At 55.3% G+C, this 18,118-nt stretch overlaps 1 protein-coding gene across 1 annotated transcript in view; it reads left to right on the forward strand.

Annotated features, from left to right (window-relative positions):
* The window catches only part of GNAI2 (G protein subunit alpha i2), a 207,106-nt gene extending 189,248 nt beyond the window's left edge, over positions 1-17,858 (forward strand). Inside the window, exons 8-9 of the mRNA XM_074958354.1 lie at positions 15,589-15,813; positions 17,549-17,858. Coding sequence (XP_074814455.1) covers positions 15,589-15,779 — 191 coding nt within the window. The 3' untranslated portion in view covers positions 15,780-15,813; positions 17,549-17,858. The remainder of the gene's footprint in view (positions 1-15,588; positions 15,814-17,548) is intronic.
* Positions 17,859-18,118: the final 260 nt, after the last annotated feature.

Consider the following 18,118-nt stretch of genomic DNA (forward strand, 5'->3'; position numbering starts at 1 on the left):
TGGGAAAATCCAGCTCTGTCGCTGTTCCTGCTGATGTGAGAAGGGATGTAAGAGAGGGCAGCTCTGTTGAGATGTTGACCGGAGGGCGAGCCCCCTGGAAGGGGGTCTTACCTGAGTTAGGGTGGCTGTCTGCTATATTTAGCTGTGGGGCAGGGTTGGTTATAAAGCCCATACAGACCCTGTGGTTGTACATGGCAGCTGAGTTGAGTCAGGCCCTGGAGTTGGCTGCTGCTGTCTGGGAGCTTAGCTCCAGCAATAGTGACGTGGGTTCCATGCACAAGATGCCGAGGACTTATCTGATCATGGAGCTGTGTGCTAGAGCAGGCCTGAGGTGCTGGGGAGATCTCTGCTCAGCTCTCGCTTCCTCCAGGTACCTGGAATGGCCCTGTGAGCTGCTTCCTGCCAGGCCAGCTGTTAGCACAGCTCCTCCTGCATCACAGCCCAGGCGGTCACAACACCTGGGGCTCAGAGAGGATTCGGTTCAGGGACAGGATGAAGCCACTGCAAACTTCAAGGCAAACCCCATTGTCAGAGGGGATGATGGAGCTGCCCTGTTCAGTGCCGTCAGGCTGGGAGAATGCAGGCCAAGCCAGGCCTGCCAAAGTTACTTTAGGAGACGCTCTCTCTGGACTTATTGAGATCCTACCTATTTGAGGTGGTCATGTTAGTTGAACACTGGCCCCAATGTACTTCAAACGATCGGGGAGTTGCTTGAGCCCCAGCGCTTGATGTGCAAAGCCGGTCCCTTACTCGCACCTTGGAGTCCCAGCTTCCCTGGCATTCCATCAGGAGCTGCCCTCTCCCAGCCCTGGGGGGAAGCTGGGGCTCCCAAGGTGGAGACCAGCTGGCCTCTTCCACATAGTGGCTCTGCCTTGTCAAACTGGGGTGCCTGCCTATTGTGTACCACTTCAGTCCAGTGGCTGTGGCCGTGGTGGAGGAGAGGCGGGTTTGAAAATCCGTGTAAGTTGTAGCAAACCTGGGCCCAACGGGGAGTGATGGTCACTACACTGCTCTCCAGGGCCCCTGTGAGCTCAGAGTACAACCCACTGGCCAAGTTCCACGTCCTGCTCTGCCCAGCCCACAGAGGGTGAGTCTGTTCCAGCCACAGCTACGGAGCTTGACTCTTTAGCTCAAGCTATAGCAGCTCCTGCTTCTGGTTTAATCCCTGGCATAGCACTTGGATCCTCCTTGAGAGGCCTCGACCTCTCCAGCTACGGCCCTGTGCTGGGTTTAGCTCTGGGAGCATGTCTCATTCTGTCCATTGAAGGGCAGCAGTGCCAGCTCGTAGCACCTGGGACCTCTGTGCCAGACAGGACCGCACTGTGCCAGGTACTGTACAAACACAGACTGTCGTTAACTCTCCCTGGTCACTAATCCCTGTGAGCCCTTGAAATGGGGGTTTGATTCCAGGGCAGCCCCAGGGGCCCCAGAGAGGCAGGGAAGAGAAGGTGAGCACAGCAGCATGCAGGCTCCATTTAGTCTGCATTGTTTTGTCAGCACCTCCTGACAGCACTGGCAAATCCTCATCAGGCCCTTGCTGTGAGACTGAAAACCTGAGGGCGTCTCCTCTGTGACGCTTGTTCTGCACGGAGGAAGTGCCAGAGGCATGCAAGGTCAGGAGGACAGGAAACAGCAAGCTACAGACCTGCTCAGTCCCTGCTGATAAGCTACCAGGCCAGTAGCTTGTGTCTGGCTCCTTCTAGCGAGGCTCCCGTGCTGGGCTCAGAGGAGTCTCCAGCAGTGGGGGGCTCTGTACAGGGTAGCGGCACGTTGGGCTGGGGTTTAACTGCACAGCGGCTGAGCGGCTCTCTCCTGGGGTTACTGGCAGCTGTGCGCATCGTGACTGCCTTCCATACAGAAGGGAACCAGTGGACAGACCTGCTTCCGTCTGGGCTAGGGGGTGAAATACCTTTTGACCAGCCAGTTCAAGCCTTCGGACCTGCTCTGGCTGTGGGCAGAACGCTGTGTTCAGGCTCTGTATGGGGCTGTCTGGGTCTCCACCCCACCCGCCATGTGCCAGGCGCCCAGGCCTGGCTCGGGGGTAAGTAGCTTTGACCTAGAAGGGATACTGTCCCCTTGTCTTAGGGGTCTGGCTACACCAGTAGTTCTCAAACTTTTGTCCTGGTGACCCCTTTCACATAGCTGTGAAGGGGTCTGAGTGCAACCCCCCCTTATAAATGAGAAACACTTTTTTAAATATATTTAACACCATTATAAATTCAGGAGGCAAAGTGGGGTTTGGAGTGGAGGTTGACAGCTCGCAACCCCCCATGTAATAACCTTGCAACCCCCTGAGGGGTCCTGACCCCCAGTTTGAGAACCCCTGGTCTACACTGCAGCTCTGAGCGCACCTCCCAACCTGGGGAAACAGGCTCATGCCCTGCTAATGTGAGTCTGTCTGCCTGGGATCAGAGGCTCTTCCCACTGCAGAGTGGATGGACCCTGACTTGAGTGACCTAACTTAAGTTAAGAACCCATCTTTTTTCGCAGTGTTGACTTTCCCGTAGGCACTTACCTGGCTGTAGTATCTGGGCACCTCACTGTCTTCATTGTGATCCTCACACGCCGCCCGAGCGGCAGGGCAGGGCTGTCACTCTGTTGTACAGGTGAGGGCCTGAGTGGTGAGTGGCAGGATCAAGGTCGCACCCTGAGTCTGTGGGAGAGGAGGAGATTGAACCAGGTCTCCCCTTCTAGGCTGGTGCTCTAAGCTCTGGCCCAGCCTCCCCTCTCTCCGCTTGTGAGTTGGGCGGGCCTAAAATTCCACCTGCTTTTTCTTGAAAAAACCCAAACCCAAACTAAACCAAAGTTGTCCTCGGCAACCCTACAACAACCCCTTCCTCTGCCCCACGCCAGCAGAACAAACCCGCTGCTGTGCAGCTCCTCTCAAACCCAGCACCCAGCTGCATCCTGCCATAGCAAGCCAGCATGGGCACACCCTGCAGCCAGGGTTGGAGCAGCCTGCTGGTCTGTAGCAACCCTACAATAACAAACCGGGGCCTATGGCCTATCTACTCCTCTCAAATGATGCTGTGTGAACGATCAGGGCATAGAGCCTGGTGCCCCATCCCTCCTGGAACAGCAGTGCGTCGATCTGATGGAGAAGTGACGTTCAGGAGGATAATAGCTGTAAACGTCTAGCTCTGAGGCTTTCTGAAAAATTGGTACATGGGGGAGGGAAAATCATGTGATCGAGGGGAAAATATGTTGGATTTTAACCCCATGTGCACGTCTGCGTCTCTTTTGCAGCACAGCTGTTCTCAGTCCCAGCCCAAGGTAACTTTGGAACAGCCAGTTCTTCTTCAAGTGATTGCTGCTGTGCATTCCAGTAGGGGTGTGTGCACACGCCGCATGCACGATCACTGGAAGCTTTTCCTTTGCGGTACCCGTCGGGTTGGCAGTGGAGACCCCTAGAGTGGCGCCCTCATGGCGTCGTATATATGACCCTGCCACCCTGCTGCCCGTTCAGTTCCTTCTTACCGTCTGTGATGGTCGTTGGAACAGCTTAGTGCTTGCTCACAAGTTACTTAGCCTAGTGGTTTCCTTTGTCTTCAGTGTAGATAGTTATTCAAGTTATTAATAGTTGTAGTTATTATTCTTCCAAGGGGTTCCCCCCTCCCCCCTTCGTTCTACTTTCCCCGGCGCCAGGGCATGCCTCGGCCGCAGGGGTTTAAAGCGTGCGAGAGGTGTGGGAAGCCTATTCCCACAATTGTCTCAAGTGTCTTGGCAAGGGCCATCAAACAGATAAGTACCCTATTTGCAGGGGCTTTAAACCCAGAACAAAGAAAGAGTGGGACTACCGCCTGAAACTCCTTTTGATGGAGTCGGCCCTTCAGCTGCAGACGGAACCGGCGCCGGTCTCCTCGGTACGCAGTGCACTGGCCTCAGTGTGGGATGTCCCAGCACTGAGGAAGGACCCGGCAAGGAGCCACCAGCACTATTCTCCGGCACACAATGCCAGTGCCTCATGTCGGCACCGATCCCAGTCTCCGGTGCCACATAAGAAAAAGAAACTGGACAGAGGTCGTTCCCCTGTCAGGAAGCCGAAGGGCGATCACAGTGGGGTGCGTCCTCCAGTTGGACACCCCCGGCAAAGCCATCAAGAGCCAACGCTGTCAGCCTCGGCCCCGGCTGCAGAGCCCTTGAGTCCGGCGGGAACGGAGTCTCCTACACATGGGGAATTAGAGGAAGAGCTCGACCTCCCCTCCACTCTGGACACCTATGAGGCAGCCCGCGATCTCATTGATATGACGTCGCAGTACCTGGACCCGCATGTGCGAGATCCGGGCCTGCAGAATCAGCTACCGGCATCGGTACTGACGGCAGCAGTGTGCCCGGCACCGAGGGGCGCCACTATGCCACCAATGACTTCGGCACCGATGTCTGTACCGATGTCGGTGGCACCGATGATGGCAGTTCCAATGGCTACGGCACCATTGGGGACAGCGATGCCAGCACCAATGACGGCACCGCCACTAATCCAGCACCGTGGTAAACCCATGATGCTATGGCGCCGGTCTCTGTCCCCTCGCCACTGTTCTCCGGCACCATCAGGCTCTGCTCCACTGTGGTCGGCATCGGAGTACTCGTCGGAGTCAGAGGCCGAATCTTCACAGTCCCAACGCAGTCATTACCGATCTTGGTCCCGACATCGGTCCCGGCACCATCAGCCGGCGGAGCAAGCGGCGCCCGTGGCCACTTGGCCACCCCAGTGGCAGGGCCCAGTACAATGGCCCTTTTGGACCCCCGGTCCTATCATCAGGCCCAAGGCCAAGGGTCTAGACCTGTGTCGGTGGTAGAATCATAGAATATCAGGGTTGGAAGGGACCTCAGGAGGTCTAGTCCAACCCCCTGCTCAAAGCAGAACCAATCCCCAACTAAATCATCCCAGCCAGAGCTTTGTCAAGCCTGACCTTAAAAACTTTTAAAGAAGGAGATTCCACCACCTCCCTAGGTAACGCATTCCAGTGCTTCACCACCCTCCTAGTGAAAAAGTTTTTCCTAATATCCAATCTAAACCTCCCCCACTGCAACTTGAGACCATTACTCCTTGTTCTGTCATCAGCTACCACTGAGAACAGTCTAGATCCATCCTCTTTGGAACCCCCTTTCAGGTAGTTGAAAGCAGCTATCAAATCCCCCCTCATTCTTCTCTTCCACAGACTAAACAATCCCAGTTCCCTAAGCCTCTCCTCTTAAGTCATGTGTTCCAGTTCCCTAATCGTTTTTGTTGACCTCCGCTGGACGCTTTCCAATTTTTCCACATCCTTCTTGTAGTGTGGGGCCCAAAACTAGACACAGTACTCCAGATGAGGCCTCACCAATGTCGAATAGAGGGGAATGATCATGTCCCTCGATCTGCTGGTAATGCCCCTACTTATACATCCCAAAATGCCATTGACCTTCTTGGCAACAACGGCACACTGTTGACTCACATCCAGCTTCTTGTCCACTGTAACCCCTAGGTCCTTTTCTGCAGAACTGCTGCCGAGCCATTCAGTCCCTAGTCTGTAGCGGTGCATGGGATTCTTCCATCCTAAGTGCAGGACTCTGCACTTGTCCTTGTTGAACCTCATCAGATTTCTTTTGGCCCAATCCTCTAATTTGTCTAGGTCCCTCTGGATCCTATCCCTACCCTCCAGCATATCTACCTCTCCTCCCAGTTTAGTGTCATCTGCAGACTTGCTGAGGGTGCAATCCACACCATCCTCCAGATCATTTATGAAGATATTGAACAAAACCAGCCCAAGGACCGACCCTTGGGGCACTCCACTTGATACCGGCTGCCAACTAGACATGGAGCCATTGATCACTACCCGTTGAGCCCAACAATCTAGCCAACTTTCTATCCACCTTATAGTCCATTCATCCAGCCCATACTTCTTTAAGTTGCTATCAAGAATACTGTGGGAGACTGTGTCAAAAGCTTTGCTAAAGTCAAGGAACAACACGTCCACTGCTTTCCCCTCATCCACAGAGCCAGTTATGTCGTCATAGAAGGCAATTAGATTAGTCAGGCATGACTTGCCCTTGGTGAATCCATGCTGACTGTTCCTGATCACTTTCCTCTCCTCTAAGTGCTTCAGAATTGATTCCTTGAGGACCTGCTCCATGATTTTTCCAGGGACTGAGGTGAGGCTGACTGGCCTGTAGTTTCCAGGATCCTCCTGGAAAGATGGGCACTACATTAGCCTTTTTCCAGTCGTCCGGGACTTCCCCCGATCACCATGAGTTTTCAAAGATAATGGCCAATGGCTCTGCAATCACATCCGCCATCTCCTTTAGCACTCTCGGATGCAGCGCATCCGGCCCTATGGACTTGTGCTCGTTCAGCTTTTCTAAATAGTCCCGAACCACTTCTTTCTCCACAGAGGGCTGGTCGTCACCTCCCCATGCTGTGTTGGCCAGTGCAGTAGTCTGAGAGCTGACCTTGTTCGTGAAGACAGAGGCAAAAAAAGCATTGAGTACATTAGCTTTTTCCACATCCTCTGTCACTAGGTTGCCTCCCTCATTCAGTAAGGGGCCCACACTTTTCTTGACTTTCTTCTTGTTGCTAACATACCTGAAGAAACCCCTCTTATTACTCTTAACATTTTTTGCTATTACTCTTAACATCCCCATGCCCCTCCATCAGCATCATCGACGACACGCCGCTCCCCTAGGGCACCAGAGGACCCTACACGGGATGTGACTGTCGATCAGCCGCAGAGCCACAGCTCCCACTCCACTGACGGTAGAGGCCACTCAGCCAGTCGTTGTCAGGCCTCCTGAGTTACCATGTCCAGCCTCTAGACAACTGGAGGGGCAGGAGGACCCGGTTCCGGGAACGTCTTCCTCCTCTTCGCCTGATGAGGCTGTGGCGGGCACATCCACTGCTTTACCCCCAATGGATGTCAAGGGCCACCAGGACCTACTTAGGAGGGTGGCAAGTAACCTTTAACCTCCAGGTGGAGGAAGTTGCTGAGGACTTAGACCCCACAGTAGATATCCTCACCCCGGAGGGTCCCTCCAGGGTTACATTGTCCCTCAAAGTCTATCCAGACTACCACCAATGTGCTTTGGCAGACTGCAGCCTCTATACCACTGATGGCTAAGGGTGTGGAGACACGCTACTTTCTGCCACAAAAGGGCTGTGAGCACCTTTTTACACACCCCCAACCAGGTATGTTGGTCGTAGATGCGGTAAATCATAAGGAGTGGCAGGGTCAACCAGGTTCCGCTCCTAAGTCACATGACTCAAAGAAGCTGGACCTCTTCGGCCATAAAGTCTATTCAACTGGGGGGTCTCTAGCTTCGAATAGCTAACCAACAGACAGCGCTAGGCTGATATGCCTTTAATTCCTGGTAGGTGTTGGCCAAGTTCCAGGAGTTTATCCCGACTGACACATGTAGGGAGTTCGGAGCCCTCCTAGAGGAAGGCAGGGTGGTCTCTAGAACTGCTCTTCAAGCAGCCCTTGATGCGGTGGATTTGGGAGCTAGAACTATGGCCACCACCATCACTGTGAGACGTAGTGCATGGCTCCAGGTCTCGGGTATCTCTCCCGAGGTCCAAAATACCATACAGGACCTTCCCTTTGACCGTGAGGGCCTGTTTGCCCAAAATACGGACAAACGTTTACACAGCCTCAAGGACTCTCGGGCCACGCTGAGATCTCTGGGGCTGCACACCCCTGCCCTTCAGAGAAGACCTTTTAGGCCTCAGCCCCCATCTCGCTTCTACCAAGAACCCCCGAGATGGGACCCACCTAGAAGGAGGGGCATAAACAATAGGAGGTGCCCACAGTCCTGTTCGGGCCAAGGCCAGAGTTCGACTAAACAGCCCCCGGCCCTAAGCCTACCTTTTGAAGTTAAGCACGAGGACAGCGCACCAGTCGCCTTACCGGATCCTTCCCGTCCTTTTGTGAACCGACTCTCCCGCTTCTACCGGGCTTGAGCTCAGATCACGTCAGATCGCTGGGTCCTCAGCACGGTAGGGGCGGGATATTCTATCCAATTCTGCTCCCTACCGCCCTCCCACCCGCCTTCCCCGTCTCTCTCTTCAGCGACCCTTCTCACGAGCAACTTCTTTTACAGGAGGTTCAACCGCTCCTAGCACTAGGGGTGATAGAGGAGGTCCCTCAGGAATTCAGGGCAAGGGGTTCTGCTCCCGTTATTTCCTTATCCCCAAGGTCAAGGGGGGGCTTCTGCGTATCCTGGACCTGTGGGACCTCAACTCATACATTAAAAAAGATGAAGTTTTGCATGGTCTCTCTGGCCACCATCATTCCCTCAATGGATCCGGGAGACTGGTACGCTGCCCTCGACTTGAAGGACACGTATTTCCATATTTCAATTATCCCTTCCCACAGGCGTTTTCTCAGGTTTGTAGTCGGTGGTCATCACTACCAGTTCAGGGTGCTTCCGTTTGGTCTTCCCACCACCCCTCGGGTATTCACCAAGTGTATGGGGGTAGTGGCAACTTTCCTCTGCAGGCGCCAGGTCCAGGTTTTCCCATACCTGGACGACTGGCTTCTCAAGGCAGAATCCCAAACAAGGGTAGCGCAGCATGTATCCCTGGTCAGGGACACATTCCTCTGGCTGGGCCTTATATTGAACGAACCCAAGTCTATCCTGACCCCCACTCAAAGGATAGAGTTCATTAGAGCCCTCCTGGACTCTGCAGTCGCGAGGGTGTTCCTCCCAGAACTACGCTTCAAAGCAATCTCGGACATTATTCATACGCTCGTTCGTTTCCCAGCCACCACAGCCAGAAACTGTATAGGTCTTCTGGGACATATGGCCGCCTGCACATATGTGGTGCAACACGCCAGGCTCCGCCTTCGACCTCTGCAAGCGTGGCTTGCACAGGCAGGGCAGGGACCCATTGGACTCAATAGTGACCCTCCCTCCGCGAATACTCAGCTCCCTCCACTGGTGGCTCCAACCTCAGATGGTCTGTGCGGGAGTTTCTTTCACAAAGCCCCAACCGACGATTGTCCTGGTTAAGGATGCTTCGGCGCTCGGTTGGGGAGCTCATCTAGGCAGTGTCAGAACCCAAGGCCTCAGGTCCCAGGCAGAGCTGTCACTGTACATCAACGTCCGAGAGTTGAGAGCGGTTCGCCTGGCATGCCAGACATTCCAGAGCCGTCTCCAGGACAGGTGCGTATCAGTACTCACAGACAACACCACAGAGATGTTTTATATAAACAAACAGGGTGGTGCTCGCTCCTCTTCCCTCTGTCGGGAAGCCCTCGGGGATTTTTGCATCACGCACTCCATACACCTGCAGGCGTCATACCTTCCTGGGGTGCAGAACAAGCTGGCAGACCACCTCAGCCACTCGTTCCAGGGACACGAGTGGTCCCTCAATTTTCCAGAAGTGGGGCTTTCTCCATACAGACCTGTTCGCCACATGGGGCAACAGGAAATGCCAGAGGTTCTGCTCCTTCCTGAACCACAGCCCAGGCTCCATTGCAGACACCTGTCACCTATCTTGGGCGGGGCACCTGATGTATGCGTTTCCACCATTCCCCCTCATACACAGAGTGCTCCTCAAGGTTCACCAGGACAGGGCCTCGTTGATCCTGATAGCACCAGCGTGGCTCCGCCAGCACTGGTTCACCGTATTGCTGAACCTTTCAGTGGTCACACCAATAGTGTTCCCCATCTGCCCATTCCTAATTTCGCAGGACCACGGCCGGCTGCAGCACCCCAACCTGGAGTCCCTCCACCTCACAGCGTAGAAACTCCATGGTTGAACCCTTTGGAACTTCAGTGTTCGAACTCGGTCAGGGAAGTCCTGTTGGGAAGCAGAAGACCCTCCACTCGAGCCACGTACCTGGCCAAGTGGAAGTGTTTCTCCATTTGGTCCTGACAAAGAGGATCTGAACCACAATCAGCCCCAGTTCCCCTTGTCCTAGGCTACCTCTTGGACCTCAAGCACCAAGGGTTGGCGATATCCCTAAGGGTACATCTGGTGGCCATTTCGGCCTTCCACCCAGGAACGCTGGGGGGATCAGTATTCAGTAACCCTATGGTGGGTAGGTTCCTTAAGGGCTTTGACAGACTTTACCCACCTGTACATTGGCCTGTTCCCCCCGGACTTAAACCTGGTCCTATCCTCTCTCATGAGGCCCCCCTTTGAGCCTACGGCTACCTGCCCTCTCTCCTATCTGTCCTGAAAGGTGGCCTTCCTAGTAGCTATAACCTCTGCAAGGAGAGCGTCAGAGCCCAGACCTCCGAACCCCCGTACACAGTGTTTTATAAAAACAAAGTGCAGCTACGCCCCCACCATGCACTGTTGCCCAAAGTGGTCTCCCAGTTTCATGTGAACCAGGACATATTCTTGCCTGTGTTCTTCCTTAAACCCCATGCCACCAGCAGGGAGCGCATGTTTCACACCTTAGATGTTAGACGGGCCTTAGCCCTTTACATTGAACGCACAAAGCCGTTCTGTAAATCACCACAGCTCTTTACTGCAATTGCAGAAAGGATGAGGGGGTTTCCTGTCTCATCACAGAGAATGTCATCATGGATCACATCCTGCATTAGGGCATGCTATGACCTGGCTAAAATTCCAGCTCCACCCATTAGAGCGCATTCCACCAGAGCGCAAGCGACGTCTGCGGCTTTCCTGGCGCAGGTCCCTATCCTGGACATCTGCAAGGCAGCAACGTGGTCTTCAGTCCACACCTTCACTTCCCATTACGCCATGACCCAGCAGGCGAGGGATGCTGCTGCTTTTGGTTTGGCAGTCTTCCAGTCGACAGTCAGGTGAACTCCGACCACTCCTCCGGGGTAACCGCTTGGAAGTCACCTATTGGAATGCACATGAGCAATCACTTGAAGAAGAAAAAACGGTTACTCATCTCTCATAACTGTTGTTCTTCGAGATGTGTTGCTCCTGTCCATTCCAAATCCCGCCTGCCTCCCCTCTGTCGGAGTCTTCTGGCAAGAAAGAACTGAGCAGGCAGCGGGTCGGCAGGGTCATATATACATCGCCATGAGGGCGCCACTCTAGGGGTCTCCACTGCCGACCCGACGGGTACCTCTAGGGAAAAGCTTCCAGCGATCATGCATGCGGCACACGCACACACCTATTGGAATGAACAGGAGCAACACATTTCGAAGAACAACAGTTACGAGAGGTGAATAACCGTTTTTTTTCCCAGTCATTTTGTGTGCTCTGACGCAGCTCCACCAGCCCTGCAGAAAGTGACTGGATGTGGGAGTTAGTCCGGTTACTGCCGCCTTTCAGGTTGCAGGTTACCTCAGCGTGGCTTCTGAGGAAAATGGAAGAGCTGATGCAGCCAGTGCCCCTATTACAAACAAGCGCCGTGGGTGGGTCCAATGCACCACTGTGCCTTGCTGGGCGTAGCACCCTCAGATCTTATCCCCCAGCCATGCACCTGGCCTGCCAGTCCTTAGCCAATACTGGGCATTTCCCCCAACTGGCCACCAATCTAAGCTGCCACCTCAGTCTGCTACCTGTGAGTGCCACCTTCCTGCGCAGTGCGCTGAGGAATCGGGGAGTGCAGACCGGGAAGGGATTCTCAAGGTAGGGTGCATTCGGCAGGCTCTACCATGGCACTGCCCGGGCCAGAGCCAGCTAGAGTCGCCAGCAGTCAGGCACAAGCGGTCGTCTTTCAAGCCATGCTGCTCCCTCTCTCCCCTTCTTCAGTCTCTGTTTACAGTGCCAGGACCCAGTCAAATTGAATAGCAACATCTCCTGACAGCGGGCTAGGCTGGCTTGGTAGGGTGCTTTGGGTGACAGCCTGGGATCTGGAGAGGCCTTAGTGGGAGCAGTGTGCAGTTCTGGACTCCACACTTGGGGGGTGATATGGACAAATTGGAGAGAGTGCAGAATGGTCAAAGGTTTAGAAAACCTGACTGCTGGGGACAGGTCAAAAACCTGGGCATGTTTGGTCTTGAGCAAAGAAGACTGAGGTGGGGGTGGGCCTGATACCAGTGTTCAAATTTGTGAAGGGCTCTTCTAAAGAGGATGGGGATCAATTGTTCTCCACCTCCACTGAAGGGAGGACAAGCAGCAATGGGCGTAATCGGCAGCAAGGGAGATAGGTTAGATATTGGCAAACACTTTCTAACTCTCGGGAGTAAAGCTCTAGAACAGGCCTACAAGGGGGGTTGTGGGATCCCTGTCATTGGGGGGTTTTAAGACTGAGTCGCACAAACCCCTGTCAGGGCTGGTTTTGGGTGACTTGGTCCTGCCTTAGCGCAGGGGGCTGGAGTTGATGGTCTCTCTAGGGTCCTTCCAGCCTGGCATTTCTCTGATTCTCCAACCACAGACATGGATAAGACTTTCCCTGAGGACAGCAGGCAACAAGTTGTCTCCATGCACTGTTATTGTGGGCTTCCGACATCCTTTATCCCAGATCACTGGAGAGCCCCCAGAAGAGGATTTGGGGGTGTCCAGAGGTTTGTCAGTCAACTGCCGTCTTGGCCTACGCACCAGGGATAGAACTGGGCACTTCAGAGTTAAGAGTAGGAGCTGCTACGGCTTGAGCTAAATGACTGAGTCCTCAGGTGGGCCTGTACCAGGTGCCATCCTCTGGGGGCTAGGCAGAGGGGCCAGTAACACACCCGGCCCTGTGGTGTACATGTTGCAGTGTGTGTATACTGGCCAGCATGTTCTAGGCGGAGCTGATCGCATGGGTTTGTCACTTGTAAATGGGTGGACACCCGCACTGAAATGCGTCCAACTCGGAGCCCTGGTGCAGAGGGGCCCGAATGTGCATGACGAACAAGCACTTCCTTTGGACCCAGTTCGGCACGTGGCTCAACAGACCCGGTCAGTCCTCCAAGGTGGGTGGGGAAGGTTCTCCGTGCCAGATGCTGTCCCTCTCCACATTCCCTCACCCATGGCACTCACTGTATTGTCATGGAGTGAGATCCCGGGGCACAGCATCGGTGCCCAAAGACTCAAACATTGGGTCCGACCCCCAGAAATCACGAGTGCAACTTAAAACTCCTGAGCATTTAAAACCCAACAGCTGTTAAGTTCTGTTTCTTTGATTCTGATGTCTGAGCAGTCAGGCTCACTCGGGTCACACTGTCAAGCTTTCCTATGCGGCTGGGAGGGCAAGACACTTTTTTTAAGGAAGATGTGATCTCATACAATGGCACGACTCCTCGTGAGAGCTGGCGGTGCTGGGGATGAAAGGCTGACTCGCACTGTCCTATGTGTGTGAAATCTGCCTCCTCCAGTAGAGGGAGCTGCTCACTGAAGGCTGGGGATTAAAGTTGTTTTGTAAGCAACTGTGGCCACATGTGGGGTGAGAAATGAGCTGTGAGTGCAACAGCATCTCAGTGGTGACATGGCTGGGAGTCTCCTCAGATCAGCAATTACTGGAGGCGCCCGTTGTTCAGCCCCCTCCACGCCCCGGACTAGTCTTGATGCAGAACAGGTGTGATTGGTTAAGTTGCATTCAAATCCCCTAGTGACTGGGTGGCTTTTGGAGCCAGTGGAAGCGTCTCCTTTGCTTGGGACTTGTGGCCTGGCTCTGAACTTCGCCAGCCACTATCCAGCGTCTGGGCCAGGTGTCACATTGGGGCACTAACGCTGCATGGAGCCCGACTGGGAGCACTCTCCTCTGGGGCATCCCCCTCCCCTCAGCATAGCTGGCATTAATGCAGGAGCGGAGGGAGCCTGAGGGGTGGGGGGGAATGGAGGGTACAACTGCAGTCAACAGAGCCGCTCAAATTGGGTCATTTTAACTAAGGGGGAGACTACGTGAGGCTGGTCCAATGGTTAGGGCACGAACCTGGGACTCGGCAGACTCCGATTCAATTCCCTGGTCCCCCATCTGTTCCTCAGTTTGCCCATCTGTACACTGGGGATAATAGCACAGCCCTTCTGCACAGGGATGGGAGGTAAATACAACACGGTGTGAGGTACCCCTAAGACAGACTAATGGAGGAAATATTCCTGGTACACCAGGCCCAGCTCTCTTCACCCCGTTTCTACCATGGTGCACAGCAGACAAAGGGACTTCAGAGAAAGTGCCAGCAAGGAGGTGTGGAGAGATGGGGTCAGAGATGAGTAAGGGGGGACATGACTGACAAGGTGCACAAGCACATGGATGGTCGGTGGCGTGGTTCTGCTCACAGGGACAGTTGGGGACGTGCTGAATACTGTTGAGGGTGCTTTTTCACCTAGTGTATATTTAACCTGTGGAACTCATTGCCTCAAGATCTCCCTGAAGCAGAGAGGTTAACAGGATTCAACCAAGGTTGGGGGCGTGTGTATGGCTGAGAAGCTCCACATTTACACTGGCCAGGAGAGAAGCATGGACGAGGCTTAGTCTTGGGGGTCATGCTTTCTAGAAGGGGCCAGTGATGAAGGCTTAGTGAATGAAGACTGGGGTATGTGCTGGGATGGCTGTAAGCCAGGAGTGGGCAAACTTTTTGGCCTGAGGGCCACATCTGGGTGGGGAAATTGCTTGCAGGGGCTTGGAGTGCGGGAGGGAGTGCGGTGTGCAGGAAAGGGCTCAGGGCAAGGGGTTGGGGCAGAGGAGGGGTGCGGGGTGTACGAGGGGACTCGGCAGGGGGTTGGGGTGCAGGAGGGGGTGCACAGTGCAGGAGCGGGCTCTGGGCAGTGGTGCAGGGAGGGATGCGGAGTGCAGGAGGGGGCTCAGGGCAGGGGATTGGGGTGCAGGAGGGGTGCACAGTATGGGAGGGGGCTCAGGGCAGTGGTGCAGGGAGGGGTGTGGGGTGCATCAGGGGGTTCAGGGCTGGGGGTTGGGGTGCAGGAGGGATGTGGGGTGCAGGAAGGGGGCTAAGGGCAGGGAGTTGGGATGCAGGAGGGGTGTGGGGTGTGGCAGGGGGTTGGGGTGCAGGCAGGGGGCTCAGGGCAGGGAGTTGAGGTGCGGGGTGCAGGAGGGGTTCAGGCTCCGGTGTGGCAACAGCATGACCAGGGCCCTGGCCCTGGCCCTGGCCCTGGCCCTGGCCCTGGGAAGCTGCTGGCATCATGTCCCTGTGGCCCCTGGGGGAGGCGGGGCAGAGGGCTGAGCATGCTGCCCTTGACAGTAGGTACCTCCCCCAAAGCTCCCATTGGCTGCAGTTCCCCGTTCCCGGCCAATGGGAGCTTCGGGGGAGGTACCCACAGGCAAGCGCAGCGCAGGGAGCCCTCTGCCCCCAGGGGCCGCAGGGACGTGGTGCCAGCCGCTTCTGAGAGCACCGCGGGGCCCACTGCGCCACGGTGGTGACAATCCCGCAGGCTGGATCCAAAGCCCTAAGGGGTCGGATCCGGACCACGGGCCGTAGTTTGCCCACTCCTGTTGTAAGCCGTGGTCATAAGCAACCTATGCGCACTCTAGCAGTCGAATAGCCATTTATTAAAGCATCTGTTGTTCATTTATTAACCCTCTGTAGGCTGTAGGCTGCTTGCAAACATCCCTGTGGTGTAAAGTGTGACTGTATCCATGGCACAGACCCAGCTCGAGCACCAGGTCAGGATCTTGCTTTCTGCCTGGGGAAACCGAGGCACTGCCAGGGGAAGGGACCAACCCGGGATCACTGTTCAGGGGGGGCTGCCTCTTAACATTGTGCCCTGTACGCAAGTGGCTCATTCCCTCTCCTCCTCCTCCTCCTCAGGGGCCAATAAGTACGATGAGGCGGCCGGCTACATCCAGAGCAAGTTTGAGGACCTGAACAAGCGGAAGGACACCAAGGAGATCTACACGCACTTCACCTGTGCTACCGACACCAAGAACGTGCAGTTTGTCTTTGACGCCGTCACCGATGTCATCATCAAAAACAACCTGAAGGACTGCGGGCTCTTCTAATGGTGGAACGGCACCTGCTGCGGAATGGGGGAAGGTGAGGCTGACCCAGCAAGGGCTCAGGAATAGAGGCTGAGGAAAAGGGGTGGGGCTGGTGCCCAGAGACGGCCTGTGTAGGAGAGGCACTGATGCCGGGACTGGAGGAGGCCAGGCTGGGGAGCTCTGGGGCTGGCTGTGAAGCCAGGGTCCTTCTCTCGCCATGTTCCCGTGAGCCCCTCAGCCACGGGTGCGTGAGCAAACGGGCCCTTGCTTCTTCTCAAGCAGCCCTACTGAGCTGTGGGGTGGGGCAGCCCCACTGCATGCATCAGCCCAAGGGGGTGCCTCTCAGTAATGTACAAGGCAGGCAGAGTATAGGCCAGGGCGACATTTCCCAGAGATGGTAGAACCTCACTCTGTGGGCTGCTGCTGGGGGAAGGGAGCCGCAGGCTTATGAGGAAGCGGCTTGGGGGGCCTTCAGGCCTGTGGGGAGGGGAATGGGGGCCAGCAACCTCATGGGGTGGGGCCTGCAGGCCTCGGCGGGCTGGAGATTGCAGCCTCTCTACCTTGCATAGTGATTCTGTCCAATGTGGGGCAGATTAGAGCCCAGTTGTGGTGAAATCCAAGCCACCTGGCCCCCAGCCATCACCTCCTAATCATCAAGCTGTTGCCCTAATGCTTTATGGTGGGGAGCCCAGGGGTGGCCCATGGGTTGCAGGAGCAGAGGACTGGCTCTAGGTGGCACAGGTTGCAGCAGGCCCAGGTGTTGGGCCCTCCCTGGGGAGGCCAGTAGGTGTGAGGGGGCTCTTACCCTTGCAGCACCCATGGCCAGCGACGCTGATGTGCCTGAGGCCAGACACAGGGCCCAGTGTTGCCAGGCATGGGGCTTGTGCCCGTGTTCTCTGACCAGCCTGAGAGGCCATGGGAAGGGCGGCTCCAGCCAGCATCCAGCTAGCTCCCTTTCCCGGGGTGGCTCACACGCAGCTTACAAAGCCAGCTGTGCTGGGGGACGCTGGGCTCTGGGGAGCCTGGGACTCACCCATAGCTCCTGGGGGAGGGACTCCAGCAGCAACTCTGGGAAGCTGTGCCCTAGGTCTGGTAGCCCGTGCCTCTCAATGGCTGTGCCCTGTGCTCGCAGTCCCACTGCCCTCAGCCTCCGCTCTGAATGCAGCTCCCGGTGATGCCAGTTTCCCCTTGGTGGGGGGGATGTGCTCCCTTAAGGGCTGTGTTTGAAGGCATGTCCACGGCACTGTGAGCCAGGCACCCTGCATAAGGCCAGGCTGCTGCCATTCCTGATAGCCCTGGCAGGTAGGTGGAACCCGGGCCCTGCCCCCCTTGTGGCAGTGGGGCCACACACACACATTGCTGAGCTTGCTGTAGCCTTGACTGCCAGAGCTGCGGGTGTTCAGATCCAGAGGTCGCCGGTTCGATCCCCGTGGCTGATGACCCGGGGGCATGGCATTAAATTGGCACCAAAGGAACCTCCTTTTGTTTCCCCTTTCCCATCTCTCTGCCTCTCCCCCTACAGTCCCACTGGGGGCTGCAGCAGGGCTCAAGTGCTGCCCGTGGGCCAGATGGCAGTTGGGCCCCTTCCCCCCGCCCCCCCCGGTTTGCACGTGTCTATCCTGTCTGGTCTCTCCATACTCCAGAATCTCCCGTTAAGCCTGGAGAGTCCCACCAGCCTGATAACGTGGTGATCAGCTGTGGCCTGCGGGTCTCACCAGCCTGATAACGTGGTGATCAGCTGTGGCCTGCGGGTCTCACCAGCATAACTCCTGGGTGCGTCTCTCTTCTAGGACTACTTGAACTGCATATACCGGAGGAGAGGCTGTCGCCAGCGAAGGAAGGACTGCACCATTTAACAACTTCTGCTTCTTGGTTTTTTGTGTTTTTGTTTTGTTTTTTTTTCCTCTCCTAATAAAAGACTTTGGTTAATGATCATGACATGAAGGCAGCAAGCCGCCTGCTGCAGACCGTGTTTCTACCTGAACCTGCCTGGTATTTCTCCCCCCTGTCCACCCCCACAAGGACAGATCAGTGGCTGTAGATTGGGACATTTTCATCCCGTTAAACTAAAGCGCAGCAATTTCAAAACAAAAAAAATTATTTTGGGGGTGGGGGAAACCCACATTTGTCATTGTTTTTTTGAAACTGTGGTTGGAATTGCTCCCGGCCATCCTCGCTTAAGAAATCGCTTTCCAAATGTTTACATTTGAACCGTTGCTCTTTCATTTGGGGCGGGGGGGGGGGGGCTCCAGCAAGTCCCTCAGGCTTCTGTGATTTGCACAGACCAGCAAGAGAAAAAATCAACATTCCTTTTAAAAAAAAAATCCATTAAAAAAAAAAAGAAAAGAAAATTGTATTTT

This window comes from Natator depressus, chromosome 7 (genome assembly GCF_965152275.1).
Source record: "Natator depressus isolate rNatDep1 chromosome 7, rNatDep2.hap1, whole genome shotgun sequence".
Classification (NCBI taxonomy): Eukaryota; Metazoa; Chordata; order Testudines; family Cheloniidae; genus Natator; species Natator depressus.